A 19,372-nucleotide genomic window follows, 5' to 3' on the forward strand; every position below is an offset into this window, starting at 1 on the left:
AGGAAGGAAAATGGATGCAGATTCAAAATCTATAAATCAACCATTTTTTAAAAAACATATTCTGAATTGTGTAATTTTAGTTCTTTTTCAAGTGAGATTACCACAACTGTCATTGGATCAGATCAGTGATCTTATTTTGTCTCTTCGGTTTCAAGAAATTCTTACTGCAGTTTGCTCCCTTTCTTTTAAATCTGTCTTTAGAACCTTTTGCCTGTACTGTATATTTAGAAATTCTGAAAACGTGATTGGAATTACAGCAGATCAATGCTCCTAATGTAATTGTATCAGTATAGAAATTTGGTATCCTGTCTGCTTATACCATAAATGAGAGTACATTAGACTTAATGCCACTGGGACGTAAGAATAATTCTGATAAGTTTAAGATTGGGAGTTTAGGTTATGTTGTGATTCCTAAGAATTTCCAGGAAGCTCACTGGTTAGAATAAGGCACTGCTTATAAAGTTATTACTTTATATCTTGGAAATCTGGCATGTCATCAGTTTCATTGCTAAGAAAGAGAAAGAGGGAATAAATTCAACATGAATAAACTGAGCATTTTGGATTATGTCTTGTGAAAGCTATTTTAAAATCTTGAACAGAATTTAAATTTGATTTACCTCAGAGTGCTTCTTGGCAGTTTATGAACTTAAACATTTGTTATTTAACCTATTTGATCCAGATCCACTGTGGCTGGAGGAGAAACTTAACATGCCTCCTCAGCCATCTATAAGAACTTGATTAATATAATTGTTAGTTATTTCTGTAACTTCTAGAATAATGAGCCTGAAGATTTAGTCCTGCTAAATCAATAGAGTATTTCTGTGAATAAAATGAAAGAAATATCTTATCTTAAAATTATTTTGTTTCATGAGTATTGGACATCACAAATCATGTTTACCAAGAGATTGCCAGAATTACCTTGCTGTTGGAGATGGAATTCAGGAGTTAGGACATTCATTAATATGTTCTGATTCTACTATTACTGCATGATGAGCTAATATCAATAGGATAATGCTTTTTGGAGGGAGGGGGGCCCAATCACTGTGAGTTAAAGAAGTATATGTTCTTTTTGGCTGTATCCCTGGTATTTGGAATCTGCCATCAGAATAAGAACTGTAGAATTTTTGTGGATGGGGGCTGTACTTTACAGTTCTGGAAGAAGAAATTTGCAGCTGATTTGCAATAGTGGACTATTAATATGCCTTGTTTTGTCAACATTTGGGGGGGGATATGGATTTCCAGCAAAGGAAATGAATCTGGTTTTTCTGCTTGTATGTTTCCAGGCTTTTTTCTTTCTTTTTGATATTATGACAATACATTTCGATGCTATATATTATATTGGCAATGCTGTTTTGGGTACAATTTTTTTCTGTCAATTAGTTTGATACAATAAAAATATATTTTATAAAAGGGTGTAATGTGGTCAGGGCATTCTTTTGAGAATGGAAAAATGGAAAAAATAATACCTAATTTAAAGGACAAGAGTGAGATTATGGAAATAGTGTGATTTTGCTGTAATATAAAGTCCTCATAAAATCCTTTTTTTCCAGAGACCCTCATACAATACTAATGATCTCTTTTTGTATATTTTTGTGACCAAAAATACTGTAAATAGTATACCAAAATTACTTAATTACACTTAATTACATGTGTAATCGTGACTTCAAATTTTGCAAAGGAAAACCTTACAATTGGTACTAGGAAAAAAATCATTTTTTGTTTGCTTTGTCAACATTTTTTAAAGGCTCCACACATTCCTGGTCATAAATGCTGCTGTGTCTCACTACAGTAGGGTTTTCATTATAGCTGCCCCAATCCTTTGGAGTTCTTTAGGCCTCCTATGAGCAAGTATAAATTGAAACTAGTATTTGAGAGAGATTGGCTAGTATATTATGCAGCATGACCTTCAGTGTAGACTTGCTTTTTTGTTTTTTAATATTTTATCTCTCTTTTGTTTCTCTGTCATTCCAGGAAACAGAAATGTTGGCTGTGCAGTCTCATCATTACTAGCTTCAGAGTTGATCAAGGAAGATGCTCTTGGTGCAAAAAAATTATGCAGAGGGCTGAAAAAGGATGAGGATGTCGAAGTCATTGAAGAAACTCTTGATGAAACCACTAAGGGGGCAAGCAGTCGTCAAAACTAGAGCTGGGTGACAGCTAGGACCAGTGCCTTTGGCATGAAATCTGTTTTACAAAGGAGTTGAAACAACACTGAGTCACTTTGCAGTTTTTCCTTTCACACTTATGTACATGGGATGAAGAGGCAAATAATTTAATCACTTCAGCCTGTCCCTTTCTAGGGCTGTTTTGCAAGATCTTTGAATCTGTGATCATATAATCTTGAATTTGCCACCTGCCTCCTCCTTGTCTCAGAATCAGAAGTGCAAAGCTTTTTGCTGACTTAGTAGCATGCTTGGAGCAAAGGTGGGAGTTTGTGCTGTATTTATCTCTTTCCCTGCAGGCAGGAGGGCAATACATTCCCAGGAAGAAAGATACAGCACAGATGAGAGGCTAAAGGCCAGAATTTGATCTGCCCATGTATCCTGCTGTATTGATGTTGCCAAAGCAGGAATGCAACAAACTGCCTTAATTATGACTTTTTAAAATAACTGATTGGGCAAACTGGTCCACATCCCAAGAGAATTTTTTTTCTCAAAAGCCTCCTCTTCATTAGTGCTAACAGGATGAACTGATCCCTTCAATTATAGGAGGGAGAATTATGGATATCTTAGCTAGATTTGTCTTTCTCCCAAGTACTGTGCATCTTCTTTTCTCACTTGCTATCTAATGCTGGAGAAGGAAATGACTCCGAGGTCATTATACCACTGTGGTTGACAGGGTTCTGTGTAAGCATTGCGGAGAATTTTCTCCTTGGATTGAGATCATTTTGCTGCTCTGCTCTGCTGCTATTCCCCTTTTTGATACAAACTCTTACTATTGAAGTGGTAATATCAATGACTTATCAAGAAAGAAAGTATGGATAGTTTGCTGCTGCTGCATCTATCCCTGCATGCTTTTGAACTAAGATTAATAAAGTGATTTACTTAGCCTTGGAAAGGGATGTTAAGCCCTCCTTAGTTTGAGTGAAAATACTCACTGCAACTCCAAAGGAATGAAGCTGGAATTGTGTTTCCTCACTGAATACTCTTCATGGAAGACTGACTAGTAGAAGTATGCATATATTTAATCTTCTGTGGCAAAGTCCTTTGTATAATATAGCACATGGTTTGGAATATGCCACATAAGCTTCACATAAATTAAAGCTTGCTTGCTTTGGAGGCTGATATGTAAATCAATGTATCTTAATTGCTATACAGTGGCAGAAGAGGGCTGGAGCCCTCTGTCCTGTAAGGCCACTTTGCCAGTACAACTATTTTTCTATGAAATTTGTTTTACAGGGAACTTCAGTGAAGATAAAAGGGAAAAAAAATATATGCATACTGCTAAAGCTATTCATGTATTCTCCAGTATTCTTTCAGGGAGTAGGTCAGGGCAACCAATCACTATATCCCAATAGACTTTCTCCCATAACGTGTGTGTGGCAGAAAGACAAACTTTAACATTGGCTGATTGTCAGCATTCATGTTGGAATGAATATGATGGATCTCAGATGTGTGTTATGAACATCTGAAAACTTGCAGGACAAATCATTGGATGCTGGCAGCTGTTTAATGTGATTAATACCATTCCTTATATCCAAAAATTGAGGAAATGTATTTTCATACAATTCATCTGGGATTGCCAACAATCACATGAATACTTTCTCTACTCATCTTCGCTTTACCCCCATAGCTATAATGCATATTCTTATATTGTCATCTTTTTTGATAAATCTGGAAAGCTCACTGAATGAGAACTTACTGTATTTTTTTAATAACTATTCCTCAATATTTTTACATAGCATTTAAGACTAATGGGAATTTTCATGGAAAGTTCAATATAGAGGAAAGGAAAGTGCCATATTGGTACTAAACAGCACAACTAAAGGATTCTGCGGGAAGAAAAAGCAAATGTACACGTTCCTATCTCTTCATCAGGAATTATCACTAAAGTGTCACCTCTTCCTGTCATCTTCCAAGAATGTGTTGCTTGCTTTAGAATGGCCATGGTCTTTTCCTTCACCCCATGAAGCACATAAACATATTTCCTTTTCACAGATACCCAGCTCCCTGTTCAACACAGAGCAGCTAAATCTTTAATGGCATTGTCAAGTCACTTTTGGTTTGGAGAGTAAGGATGGTGGTAATAAAATGTGAATTTTTTTCTCAGAGTTAATATGCCATCTCATGAAAGAAAATGAGTGGCAGCAGTTAGGGATATGACTGCTAGAACAACATATTACTGCTGAACTCCCTTTGGCAAACACCAAATTTGTACCTTACTCCTCAAATGCAGTCTTCATGTTCTTTCCTAGATAATTGCTAGGGAATTGCTATTGTTACTCCTATGAAAAGAATATGTGCCATATTTGAGGAATCCTCGCTCAGTAAAATTGGACCACTGCATAAGATAGTTGGCGGAAAGTCATCAGACAGCTTTTTCTTCCATAGAAATAAATAACTGGTTGGTTACTCATGAACACATCATAGCAGCATTTAAAATCCAGGTGTGTAGGAGGAGTGTAGCACCATTGATTGAATCAGGCTACAGGTTGCTTCCATCCCCCACCCCCTCATTACTAACAAGCTTGTTTTTCATGTTTTGAATAGTGTACAGCTATGCATTGCTTCAGGGTTGATTCCCAAAGATGCTTCAGAGCATGTGAGAATGCACAGATAGCTCCTGGCTGCAACTCATTAAAGCAGCTTTTCTTCCCCTGGGATTGTTGGGAGTTGTTGCGTAATCTGGGAAAAGATGTTGCTGTTATAAGGCGTTGCAGATAGGTGTTAAAGCCCAAGCATGATCAAAAACACTTCTTTTGAAACCAAATCTGAAGTTACCAGGATTTAACTTTTATCCTGGTACCGCTTTGTGCAGTCTTTGTTTTCTCCAAATAATTGAATGGCTGAATTTATTCCTGTAAAACAATAGGTGGCCTTACTTTGGGATACTTGGCTGTGCTTTGTTTTACCAGGGATTGCAAATGGTATATTCTTTAGTTTCCATAACTCTGTTGAAAGGCACTTGAGAGGCAAAAATGTTATCCCTGCCCCAACACTGAGGATTGGAGGGTGCATATTTTGCCCCCTGCCAGAGCTTCCATATGCCACTATCATTTTTTTTTCCCATGGGAAAGTATGCAGCTTCTTCCAGAAGAAGATACATTTCTAGAGATGCTTCTGATGTCGGTGTCACAGCCCTCTGAGAAGCCAGAAGGGTGGGTTCACAGGGTGTGTTTCCATGCTGCCTTCCATTTTCTTCTTGAAGAGTAAAAGGATGCGTTCACTTCTGCAGAAGAATATGCTTTGTAGTATTAGAGACCACATATTGAGCAATCAAAATTCCTTCATTTCCTAGATATAAATGTTTTATCACATTTGAGGCATTTGATCTTCCTGCATATAACCTTATTTTGTTGGCCTAAGATTTAATTGTTCATTTTATTTCAGAAGCAGATACATCATATTCAATGGTCCCAGCAACACCACACGCCCCACAAGCCTGCCCTCCTGATATACAAGCATTTGACAATGACATTTCACTCTGAATTGGTATAGTGAGGGCCTTTCACCTTCAATAAGATGACAACTAAATGGGCGGGATTCAAACTGTTTGATTGGTTGCACCAAAAGCTTTATCTGCATGGCAGCTGTTCTGCTTCCTGGAGTTAATCTTGTAAATGCAGAATCATATTGTGAGACCTACCATTTAGTGATTTAGGGGGTGGGGGGGAATCTCTGTCAGTTAACCATTTTGTTACATTTCCCCATGGACTTAATTCCCTACACTTTTCAAAGGGTTAAGGTTATTAAGCTGTGCTTTCTAATGCTACTCAGGGAAAAGCAAAGCAATAAGATATTTTCCAGTATGAAAAAGTAATTTGCAGATTGCCAATCAGAATGGGGAATTTGGTAGAATATTTTCTGCTACAGATTGGAAAGTAGATTTAAGCTCTTTAAATAATTTCAGTAAGGGTGGGGGAGTGTCATACATCTTACTTCCAAAAGGTCATAATGTGCCACTGCGAAGTTTGCAATTTTTTTTATTTTAGTTTTATTATCTTTCATAAGAGAAAAATATATCATTCTTAGTGTATTGTTCTCTCAAAGTGAATTTGTGACACTGGAATCTTATGGTTATTTTAAGTGGGGTTTTTTTTTGTTATATTTCATAAGAGTAAAAATTATAATAGATAATGGAGGTTGTAGGAGGAATAGCCTTTCCTAGATATTTTGTTCAAAATTGTTAATAAAAATATTTGCTTCCCATATTCTTTTCATTTCTTTTAGTAATTTGGCAGGTTTAGATATCCATATCATTTTAGAGAAAAACATATTGTGTATATAAAGTTATAAGAAGTAGACACAGCTGAAATACTGTATACATTCACTGATTGCCATTGAAGACCATAGGCCAGCACTGCTGTCAAGGTGCAAAAAGGTCACAACCCAGTTTGTTCACATTCGGTATTTGTGAGGAGGGGCTCAGTACATCGGTGCATTGCTAGAATACAAGGAGCCCTGGTGTGAGTATTGTGTGTATTGCCTGAGGCATTTGAACCAAATGTAGGCCACTTCCTCCCTTTAATACTTGCATGCACACCTTTACAGGGGCAACTTCTCTGTTTCAAACAAACTATTGTGTGATTCAGATTCACAGTTGGCAAGGCAAGTCTATATCCTCACATAGACCTTTCTCATTCATAGGCAGGTCTCCCTACCCATTTCTAGCATACACGTGCCTTCCATTTTGCTTGTGTGTGCTAACCTCTTTTCTTATTTATTCTCTACCTCCTTTTCCATTTCCTCAAGGCAGTTGCGCTGGCTGAGAATTATGCGGCTACTCTTCAGTCTAGAAAAAGTGTGTGTGTGTACTCCAATCTGCTACCATTTGTGGCATGTTTGTGAATACTATAATCAAAGGACTTATAATTGAACACTTCACACCAGCAAGCTGTCCATTCCAAGTTAAAATTGGTTTTGAGTTTTCAGTTTAGATTTCACCTGAAAAAGAATATTCAGGGTTGGATTTCTGCCAATGTGGCCCACAAATGCCTGAGAGCCCCACAAAAAGAATTGTAAAAATCATGACTAGAGACAGTTGTGTCTGCAGTCATTTTATTTTAGAGTTTTATTTTGCTACATGTTTCTATTACCAGAGTTATAGTTTATTATTGTGTTTTTTACACTGACTGTAAACTCTAATTTCTAACCTTGATTTTAGACACTAGCCCATTTGATGTGTACAAATAAAAGCTCAGAATCAGCTTTTAAAGGGAATTTATAAGTGTTTTTGATCCCCTGCCCCCCAAAATTTTTATCTGTTTGGTTATCTTTATATAAAAGCTAGTCAAAAGTTAATGTAGCGTTAACACAGCTGCAGTCTTTGAATTCCATGAATTCACCTCAGTAATACTTAGAAGAGGAAACGCTCTGAAAAAAGCCTCTTTCGAGTGTCTTATATCAATGCTTTTCATATATTTTTGAGACTGTCTCAAACAGCAAGACTGAGCACAGGTTAAGTATTAAAATTCATATATCAAACAAGACATACAGCAATGAGTGATAAATGGGCAGCTAAAATAAAACACAACTGCACCATAATAGGCAATAACTGCTCCTGACCTAGTTACTTTGGTTGTTATTTGGTCTTAGCCAAATGGTAAAAATGCTGAATTAGTCTTCAGGAGTTCAACTGACTGAAGAGTTTTAAAATAAAGAATGTCCTCTACTTCTTCATGCCCCTTTGAAAAAAAAATTTTTTAATGGTAAACAAAATTTTCTTACTTGGAAGGACATAAGATGCCAACTATAATATTTCTTCACTTATTTTACCCCAGAGATTTTCAACAAGGCATGTCAATTCAGTATCGGTGTTGATACTTTAACAGGTAATGTAGCTATTCCTCCTTTTGTATTGCTTTGGATCATTCTGAATAAATCTCGTCCTTCAATTCTTGTAGTCCAGCAATAGAAGTTATCAAGTCTCAGTTGCCTTTCTGCACTAAGACTGGAATCATCTTGTTTATTGTCAGCCCCACTAGTAGACTGGACCAGTAAATCAATTCCTCAGGAAGGGTAAAACCACTTAATAACAGGATCTTGCAGGTCTTAATTGTGCTGTACCTCTTTCTCTTTCTTATATTCCAGTGAATTTAGGGAGGCATCTGCTTGAAATGCTTCCAAATGTTACTGGTAGTCTTTGCTTAATGACTGACCTATTTAGCGACCATCCAAACTTACGATGGTGCTGGAAAAAGTACCTTTACAACCAGTTCATGCACTTAGGACCATTGCAGTGTCCCCGCGGTCATGTGATTGCCATTTGCAAGCTTCGTAGCCAGCTTCTGACAAGCAAAGTCAATGGAGAAGCCAGCAGTCACAGTCACAGTCATGTGATGTCGTGCTTAATGACCATGTCACTTAGTGATGGAGTTGCCGGTCCCAATTGCAGTCATTAAATGAGCACCACCTGTATCTTGTTTCTCCGGGCTTAAAAAAGTGTTTCAGCCCCATTTGCCTAGATAACAGTTCTTGGATATTTCTGTCAAGGACATCTATATTTATTTCTCAAACTAAGCCAGGCCTGCACTGTTGTGTCTCTCAGCAGGAAGGCACAGGACAATCCAAATATTGTAGAATAATATTTATTACAGGAAAGAGGGAGAGAGAGGAACAATAATAAAGAAGGAGAAACAGCTACCGTTGATAGACATGGATACATGTATGTGTGTATGTCTGAGAGAGAGATGAAATCTGCTAAGTCATTTTGCACTAAGCCCTGTTAAACACTGTTTATACACTCCATGCACAGCTCAAAGAGGGGAAAAACCCAGATTGAAACCCTTAAAAATAATTGGCCACAAAGGAATCCCTGGCGTGCCAATCAGGTGTTTGGCAGCTAGCAGTACAGCAACAGCATTGGAGCTGTCGTCAGTTTCTGTGAGTCTTCAATAACCATTTCACCTTCTTTCAAAGCTCCTCATCTCCTCCCTGTCACGTGGCAAAACTAGAAGAACTTTCTTCACAAGTGTCTGAGTAAAAGCCTTTCTGGCTTGAATAAGGGTGTGCTAAAGAAAAATTAATGGTGTGCCCTTCTATAGCACTTGCCAAGCAGAGCCAAAAGAGGCTGAGTGGCATTTTCTTCTGCAGCACTTGCCAGGGCCTGTTAAGTGCTGCTGGAGAAGCTGTGCTGAGGAAGAGCTTGAAGCAAAGCAATGCATTGCATACTCTGTGAGGGAACATCTATTCAACTTAGCATCACCAGGGATATTTATCTCTTGTTCCCTTCACATGCTAGCTGAGTTAGCACCGCTCACTTTGAGGGAATTATGGAGTTGGAGTGGCCCTGTGGACCAGTGGGCCCAACCCTCTGCTGAAGCATTCCAAGTAGATGTCTACCTGGCCTTCACAAACATACCCACTGAAGGGGAGCCCACCACCTTGCTGGGAATCAGTTTCCCTTTGCACTGCTCTTACTGTAAAAAAAAAAAATCCTAAACATTAAATCAGATTCTGACTTCCTTTAACTTAAATCCATTAAAGCCCACACTCTGGAACAAGTCTTGATCTCATCCTTTCTGGTATTTGAAGTATGCTATATCCCTGCTCAGTTGTTTGTTTTTCTGCTCAATTTCACCATCCAGCTCCTTCAGGAGATTTTGTTTCTTGTCCCCTGATCTTCCTTGCTGCTTTCCTCTGAACCTGTTTCAATTTCTCTACATTCTTCTTAAAAGTGGTACCCGGAACTAAATGCAGTGTTCAGTGGGATCTAGCCAATGCAGAACAGAGTACTGTAGAACGATTACTTCCAATGATCTGGAAATTACACTTTTGTTTATGCTGTCTAAAATGATTCTACCTTTTTAGCAGCCACTGCTGGCTCGTTTTCAGTTTTCAATCAACAACCTTTCTGACAAGTAAAACATGCAAATGCAGAAATTGAAATGATGATGATGATGGTGCCATATCCATTACAGTATGGAGTGTGACTAGAGATTTCAACCCATAAATCTCACAGGAAATCAAATCAAACTTTTTAATGTTTATAACCAATTTTTCAATCCTAAGTATTAAAATGCAGACATTCAATGTGAGAGACTACATTATGCAGCTGCCAAGATCATAATAATATAGCAGCTTACAAATTATTTAAAAAAGGAAAGCACAAAGGAAAATGCAATTACCTGTACAGACCAATAGATGGTGACCACTGGCCAAAATGCTACAGATCACAAGTAAGCAGTTCAAAATATTACACATCTGAAGATTCTAAAGAAAATATTTCTTCTTGAACGTAGCCTGAGATATGCATGTAGGCAGAAATCAAACATCCAGTTCCATAACTTGTACAGAGAGCTAAAGAAAATTAAACTTAATACAAGATGGAAAAGAGAAATAAAAAACCTAGGGTAAATTCCTGCCTGCCTTTTATTTATCCACTTTACAGAAATAGATTTTCTGAATCTAATGGTCCCCTGATTCAATTTCCTGGTCGTCTCCAGCTTTTTGGAAATTCTTAACAATTAGAGAAGCAGGGAACTTCTGTTCTTCACCCAGCATCTTTCCATGGATTAATACCCCTGTTTTATGAAAGATAAAACCTTTTCTATTTCCAGCAGAGGGAGGGACTGAGGAAATCTATCTGCAGAAGAGCCTTCGCTAGTGGGGATGTGGACTCTGAATCTAAGTCTCCAGCCTGGCATGGAGTTTACATTCACAATGGATATTAAGAACTTTTAATGGCAAGGACAACCACCTAGATTTTCATTATCAAACTTATTCAATAATCGTAGAAAGATGAGAGATTTAATTTTCCAGATTTTCAAAGCTCTACCACTGGGCCTATATTTTATCCTTGATTTGACTTTGGAATGTGAATTATGAACATTAAAATCCATTATGGCCACTATTAGCAAGTTAATATTTAATGCTTTTATATCATGGCAGACACTCTCTAGTTGTATTGTATTTCCTGCATTAAAGAGTGCAAGATGTTAGATTGGACGTGTAACTTTGATTCCTATTTCTATGACCAATTTACACTCTAGGATAACCTCAGTTTGAAAATATCTGGTAAACCTTTTTTAAAGATTTGGACTACTAATTGTAGTAACAATTTAAATCAGCTTATTGCAAATCAGGTTTTTAAGCCATATGAGGTAATATAAGAGGAACTTAAACTATCTAAGATTATGGAATGACATATGCCCAGTTAAAGCATCTTCTGCATTTGCAATTAGCCTGGACGCGCTGGCTGTATTTAAAACTCATGAATTATTATTATTGAAATACGTTTTAATTACATACAGACTTATATAAAAATGTTCATGGTTATTACTAAGGTAATATTAGTCATCTCTGAGAACTCACATAAGCAGCTAGAATACTTATACTATTGAGTCAGTGACAAAGGATCATATCTCTTACGATCTTAAGATTAATTTAACAAAAGCTTTTTCATTTTTGTACCTCCTTAGACAATGTTTAAAAAGGATTGTTTACCAAGTCTATTATGTGAAATGTATAATGTGGATAAGGAACATTTGTACGATATGGGCTTGTTCAATTAATGTTCCATTTTGGTTTGATAATTCACAATATTGTTAATAAGATGTTACAAAGATCACTGTTGTAATTGTGCCTTTGAATTATATACCAAAAAATAGATTCTGTCTATTTAGAATCATCCCTGTTAAGAATTAGGGATGCATCATGTATGAAGGATAGCAAAAAAGATAATTACTTAATGCTAGGAAGACAAAATTGTAAATTTTGGATTTACAGTTTTGAATTATAGATATGTGTGCACATATGAAAGGATACCCTATGAACAGAGTGGAAAGGCTGATGAGTATTATTTCATATGGTCCAGGTTTAATGATCTACTCTGAAATTTAGCTTATATGAATGAATAAAACATTTTTTTTCTTTTGATTGTTTTCTATCTCTTGTTCTTTTTTACATAACGTTTAGAAGGTATGTATAGTTTTGGTCTATAACTGTTCTCTATAGGTATTGAAAAAAAAGCTAAGGAACAGAAATAAGAGGTGTATCAACCTCCTGATTTTTATACTGAATAAATTTCTGCCCCTGTGTCTTGTCTTTTATGAAAACACTCCTGCTGTATTTATACATAGAAGGGTATTTGGAGATTTAATAACAAAACCATTTTAGTTAAAAATGCTTGCAATATTCTGTTCTTCAAAATACAAGGAAATTGCAATTTCAAGATAGCTATTTAAATTAAACTTTGTTTTTCCACCTCACATAAATAATATTACAAATTATAGTCTATGCACTACAGGTTGCTTTGGACTTTCAACTTGATAGTGGGCTGGGAAGAAATGCATCGAAGTGGTAATTGTTAGAGAATTTAAATATGGCCTTAGGCCATTCACTGAATAAGAGAATTAAGTAAGTTCTGGAAGATGTAAAAGTAAGTTCATGACAGTTAGGGGGAGCCCTGAAACTTCAAGGTCAGTAGTGAGAACTGTTACTTTTGGTGATAGCCTGATTTCACCATGGAAAGCATAATGCAATTGCATTTGCATCTTCTTTGGCATAAGACTTCAGGTTGCTTTGCATTAGGGTTCCTTCACTCATCCCGTTTGCTGGGGAGGCACCATATCTGATCAAATGTTTATGGCTTGCAATTGCAGAATAAATACTGGTTGTTTTCCTACTGTTGTCTGATTAATTGGGACAGCCTCTGGGCAACAAACATTATTATTTCTGTGACCTTAAACAGGTGCAGCTCCCTAATCAAAAAATAGTTAAATTACCGTCATGTATGCCTGATCTATACAAGGTATACCGCAAATTTCCACCTACTCTAGTAGTTGTGCAGGCAGAAATTCTATAGGTTCACAATCCATACACAATTAGAGGAATGCCTAGGCTGTTAACCATTGACACACAGATACCCAACAGTCACAGAGGCAGCATTTCTCTTTGGCAGACTACTTGCTGTGCATGTGCGCGTGTTCCTCCTCCTCCAACATGTTTGAAATGCAATTTCTGCTTCCTCTGAAGAGAGATGGATGAACTCTCTGGGTTCCACTCAGGAAACCTCAGTGCAGTTCTGTCTTGGCCTCACTTATGGTCAGGATAAGTTTCACAAAAATAAACGCACCAGGAAATGGCAGTCCTCATCTTCATTCGGAGAATTCTAAGGTAATTAATGTTTTGTCAGTAAGAATAAACTGGAGTGTATCCTGAGGAAGCAGCCTTGGCAGGAGTGGATTTGTAGCAAACAATAAGAGGCCTGTGACTAACAGGCAGCTTTCATTTTCCTCTGGGATATTTTTGGCTCTTTTACACAAGCCGGATGAATGACACAGTCTGTGTTTCGGGTGAGAGGCTGACAGTGAAATGAATCTCAGTGTGAAATCACACAGGGCATTTTCAGCAGTTGTCTTTTTGGCCAGTGTCGCAGAAGCTTCCTTTAACAATCAGCGTTATTAGGCACAAAAGAACACCCCAAAAATGATGCTCTGCCATCTGCTGCTTCTGCTGCTTGCATGATTATATAATATCATTTAGAAGGAGCAAATAGATTTGCAAAAGCACTCGTTCCTGCTAAGAGCAAAAGGTTGGGCTACGGTTTTCTTATAAATGTTATAGCAGGTGACAGCCCCTAGCCAACCTTGGCTGATACTGAAAAAAGCTAAACAGTATCAGGCTGGTTAGTATGCAGATGGGAGACCACCAGACATTCCCAGGCTCTGGGGTAGACAAAGCTTTCTACTGTAAAATATTTTGTATAACGCATTTTGTCTTTTAAGAAGTCAAAGCAAATCTGTTCATGGGAAGGAACCACGGAGCCCATAACAATGGTCTAGGAGCCACCAGAAGACCCCCAGACTTACCTAGGAGCAGAGTCATGCTTTGTCTTCTAACAGAAGGCAGGGTTCAATGCAATAGTCATTTGTGCAAAACGGTTCTGTGCACAGACTGTTTCAGACATGAAACAACCATTTTTAGATGAAGCATGCATGGAACAAAACAAATATGAAAGCTGGAAGTGGGATATTCTGACAGAAAAAAACTTTTTTGAATGCTTCGTTCTGCTTTAGCTGCTGTAATTGGGATACTGGCTCTTTGAACTGGGGTGTTATCCACTAAAGAGCCAGTCAGGCCTAAGGGGGTGATCTTGGTGGAATTTTGGAGTGCAGCAGCAGGCATTTAAGGAGCCAGGGAGCCACTCTAGATCTAACTGCTGTGAGAGACGGATGGACGGACGGATGGACAGATCGAAACATGGAATGTGAGCTGCAAAAGACCTGGGCTCACGCAATGCCTGACTGATGTTTCTGCTGGTGGTGACTGGTGGTAAATATCTGAGGCAATCCACAGCTCCAGTACATGTTTAGTTTTAGTAATGATTCAGTGCTGTGGGGTAGGTGATAGGTTTTAGTGAGATACAAAAGAGATCTCTCATTCTCTCATTTTTCAAAACAGGCTTTTGTTGATTTAAGAATATTTCCACTTCCCCCAAATAAGGCTGCTTGTGGATATTAATCCTTCCAATTAAGATTTCTGTTTGCATAGCAGCACTGAGAGCACAGTTTGCTTGATACACATGCACACACATAAAATAATAGAGCTCGCTCTTTTTCTATTCAAAAAAGACTCTTCTTCCTCCCACCCTACCCCAATTGGGACTAGCTAGGTACATTCTCCAAACTAAGTCTCCCACATAAATTCCCCACCGAATAAGCCATGTCTGGCAGAGCTGGGACAGCTAGAGGGCTAACCAGAGGGAAAGGCTGAGATCTGCTGGTCAAGGGAGGGGGAGGCCAACTGCTGAGGAAGTCCACTCCATCTTAGCAGCAAGGGTGCCACCAGCTGGCCCTGGGCACAAGCAGCAGAGGTGGTGGCAGTGTTGACACTTCAGGCAGTCAGCCCCCCTCGCCACTGTTACCAGACTTGTGGTTGAGGGAAAAGGTCAGGAAGAGGAAGAGCTGTCCTCTCCTAAATCTGAGTCTTTGACATGTGGTGGTGGTGATGTAGATCAGTGTTTTTCAACCCCAGCAACTTTAAGCTGTGTAGACTTCAACTCCCAGAATTCCCCAGCCAGCATACACAGCTTAAAGTTACTGAGGTTGAGAAACACTGATCTAGAGGCACCAGCAGACAGCTCACCACTCACACAGCAAATATGCTGCAGGCGAAAGGGCATTGTGGTATGCAAATACCCATGCTAAGCTGTCTGTGGTACAGTTCAGCAGGGAAAAGGACCTCGGGCATCTTTCAATCTAAGGGGTGCTTAAACATCTGTTTAGGCATCATCCAGGTATCCTTCCTACTTCTGATAGCACCAGGCAGCCTGTGTTACCATAAGGCAATAAGCAGAACAAGAAGCCTACATGAAGGTTGAAGCAGCTATTAGGGGACGAACAGCAGGAAGGTCTAAGTGCTCTGGGTGACCAGCCATTTAGCATGGTGGAGAATGTTGGATCCTGTTGCCCCCTGTATTTGATTGTCCATGAATATCAGCTCCCCTCTGGAACCCTCAGCTGGCAAGGGCTGCCCATTATGTATCATTAATCCAGGAGGAGGCAAATAGCAGTCCTGATACTACTATCCACTTCACCTCAGACATTTGATCTAGTGGAACTTGAATGTGCATTTCTTACCTCTCACTGCAAAGTTGAGGGTGGAATGAGAATAAGGGAATACCTCCAATGCAGAAGTTGGGCACAGGGAAGTGTTGCTTCAGGCCAAGATGCTAGATGTAGTTCACATGGCAGATGAGGTAAAAGCAAAGCCATGAATCACATGCCTGAGGGTTTGCTGGCTTGCTTCATGGCCATGGACAGTAGGCCCAATATGTGAAGGCAACCAGTCAGGTGCAACTTGTTGGCACTGGCTGCATTGCTCACAAACTGAATCTGATGCGGGATAGTCTTGGAGTAGAGAGGGCCAGCCCAAGTATCAACTCAGATGGCACCAAGGTCCCCCCCAGCACTTATATAAGTATGCTGGTTATTTCCACCAGAGTGCCACCTATCTTGAACACCAGGATGTCTCCAACAGTGGAATTCCACTTATCTCATGTTCAGATGTGTGCATAACACAGCAAGGTACTCAGGCATGTTGTGCTTGTCAGCCTGTATTGGAGATCTCCTAGCAGAGAGAGCTGCTGGTTGTAAAGAGACCAGCTGGAGGAAAATCTGTTTCCAGCAAGTTACCTCAGAAAAGGTAAGTACAAATGTCTAGATAGCTATATTGCAAAATATTTTTTCTATGTGGTGTTAAGGCTGAAATATTGTCTCTGATGATTATGATATCTATGCAAGCTTACTGTAGTTATTATAATCTGATGCCTCTTCAGATCTCTGAGCATCATATCTTGTGATCGGTCTCAAGTTTATGTCCTCTTCATAACTTTTTATGGAAGACTTCTTCAAAGGCTGTTTGTGAACTTAGCAACAATGTATTTTTATTTCCTCCATCAGTGATTATTTTTAATTATGACTCCTTAAAGTTAAAAAGTAATTTTTACATTCATTTTTTTCCCTTTTCTTAAGAAAGTTGCTTTTAAAATATACCTTGTGATATTGACTTAACTGATTTCCCTGGTCATGCATCTAAAAGCTGTAAGGGTCAAGAGGTACAGTAGTGCAATGTCATTTTTATCCTCTTTTTTTCATTTCTAGTTGTCCTGAAGTTGCATAGGCTGTGGGGTTCCTATCTCTCTCACATGCTGGGCTTAGTGGGGAAGATGCCAAATAAAGCTTCCTCCTGGAGGATACATGATGGCAGTAGGACCTACCAAGCAGCTACAGCAAGGTAGGAAAGCACTGAAGGAGGTAATCTATATCTTTATATAAAACATATATGCATATTTTAAAGAAGATGATGTCATGTTCCATCAGACAAAAGCATTAACAATTCCTTTGGTTGGGATACTATGATCAGCTTTACCAGTATAGGACATTCCCTTTTGTCTGTCCTTGACACCTTGGATCTTCACAAAAGTCCTGGTAGCCTTGTCTGTCTTTGATTTCAGGGAGTTATCCTGGATGACAGAATTTTAGAAATGTCTGTAACTTTATTAAAAAGGAAAAACTGAAATATCTCATGTACATAAGTATTCAGACCCTTTACTCAGTACTTTGTTGAAGCACCTTTGGCAGCAATTACAGCCTCGAGTTTTTTTTGGTATGACGCGACAAACTTTGCACACCTGGATTGGGGAATTTTCTGCCATTCTTCTTTGCAAATCCTCTCAAGCTCAATCAGGTTGGATGGGGACCATCGGTGGACAGCCATTTTCAGGTCTCTCCAGAGATGTTCAATAGGGTTCAAATCAAGGCTCTGGCTGGGCCACTCTAGGACATTCACAGAGTTGTCCCTAAGCCATTCCTGTGTTGTCTTGGCTGTGTGCTTAGGATCGTTGTCATGTTGGAAGGTGAACCTGAGGTCCTGAGCGCTGTGGAACAGGTTTTCATTGAGGGTATCTCTGTATTTTGCTCCATTCAGCTTTCCCTCAACCCTGACTGGTCTCCCAGTCCCTGCTGCTGAAAAACACCCCCACACCATGATGCTGCCACCACCATGCTTCACTGTTGGGATGGTATTGGGCAAGTGATGAGAGGTACCTGGTGTCCTCCAGACACAACATTTAGAATTGAGGCCAAATAGTTCAATCTTTGTTTCATCAGACCAGAGAATCTTGTTCCTCACAGTCTGAGAGTCCTTCAAGTGCTTTTTTGCAAACTCCAAGCGGGCTTTCATGTGTTTTGCCCTGAGGAGAGGCTTCTGTCTAGCCACTCTGCCATAAAGCCCAGATTGGTGGAGGGCTGCAGTGATGGTTGTCCTTCTGGAACTTTGTCCCATCTCCACATGGGATCTCTGGAGCTCAGTCAGAGTGACCATTGGGTTCTTGGTCACCTCTCTTACTAAGGCTCTTCTCCCCCAATTGTTCAGTTTGGCTGGGCGACCAGCTCTTGGAAGAGACCTGGTTGTGCCAAACTTCTTCCATTTGAGAATTATGGAGGCCACTGTGTTCTTGGGAACCTTCAGTGCAGCAGAAATTTTTTTGTAGCCTTCCCCAGATCTGTGCCTTGCAATAATCCTGTCTCTGAGTTCTGCAGGCAGTTCCTCTGACCTCATGGCTTTTGCTCTGATACAGTATGCATTGTCAGCTGTGAGGCCTTCTATACAGAGGTGTGTGCCTTTCCAAATCATGTCCAGTCAATTTATTTTACCACAGGTGGACTCCAATCAAGGTGTAGAAGCAGCTCAGCAACTATCAAGAGAAATGGGAGGCACCTGAGCTAAATTTCAAGTATTGCTGCAAAGGGTCTGAATATTTACGTACATGTGATATTTCAGTTTTTCCTTTTTAATAAATTTACAGACATTTCTAAAATTCTGTTTTCACTTTGTCATTATGGGGTACTGAGTGTAGATTAATGAGAAAAAAATGAATTTGAACGATTGTAGTATCAGGCTGCAACATAAGAAAATTGGAAAAAGTGAAAGGGGTCTGAATACTTTCCGAATGCACTGTATACACACACACACACATATACACTTACACACACACACACACATACAGACACACACACACACACACACACATATATATTCATTTTTATATATATAGAGCTCAGATTGCAAATACCTCTCTTGTTCATCTAGCTACCTCCAGAAATCAGGAAGAATCAGGCATGGTGGATACATCTGACCTGACTGTCAGAAGGATGACCTGGATTGCAATTATCAAAATGCCATCTTATTCAGTTGAGAAGCCTATCTCCAGGACCCAAGACAGATGGAGCCATCAGGAACAGATAAGAAGTATCAATGGCCTAGAAATTCAAGCTACTCAGCTAACATGGGTTCACTTCCAAGAAGATACCAAGGGCAATATAAAATTGTCAAATGTTTCTACGGTATCCATTTCTATCAATATTAGGATGAAAGACATTTCACTCACTCCACAAGGAGGCATAAAAGTTGCTGGAATAGGGAGAACCATCTATTTTGCATAATAATGCAGAACTTATAACAAGGAATTTGAATCTGATTCTTGAATAGGATTGGCTCAGACAGACTTCCATTTAGAACCTGACAGGAGAGTAAACACCCAAGCATTTAAAATTATTCTCAATCAGTTGAACACATCTATCATGAATGTTCTTTACAGCAAATGAAAATGAAAAACAACAACCTTCTTTTCCTCCCCTAATTAGAATGCTCCATATTCCACTGTTGACTACCATGACTGCTGTCTTTTTGGTTATTATTGTTAAAAATGA

The 19,372-nt window shown here is 38.9% G+C and overlaps 1 protein-coding gene across 1 annotated transcript in view; it reads left to right on the forward strand.

Moving 5' to 3' along the window:
• DIAPH1 (diaphanous related formin 1) overlaps positions 1 to 3,850 on the forward strand; it is a 71,482-nt gene extending 67,632 nt beyond the window's left edge. Inside the window, exon 27 of the mRNA XM_063298639.1 lies at positions 1,972 to 3,850. Within this exon, the coding sequence (XP_063154709.1) occupies positions 1,972 to 2,144 (173 nt within the window). The 3' untranslated portion in view covers positions 2,145 to 3,850. The remainder of the gene's footprint in view (positions 1 to 1,971) is intronic.
• The last annotated feature ends 15,522 nt before the right edge of the window (positions 3,851 to 19,372 follow it).

The sequence above is a fragment of the Candoia aspera genome, chromosome 3, assembly GCF_035149785.1.
Source record: "Candoia aspera isolate rCanAsp1 chromosome 3, rCanAsp1.hap2, whole genome shotgun sequence".
In the NCBI taxonomy this organism is placed as follows: domain Eukaryota; kingdom Metazoa; phylum Chordata; class Lepidosauria; order Squamata; family Boidae; genus Candoia; species Candoia aspera.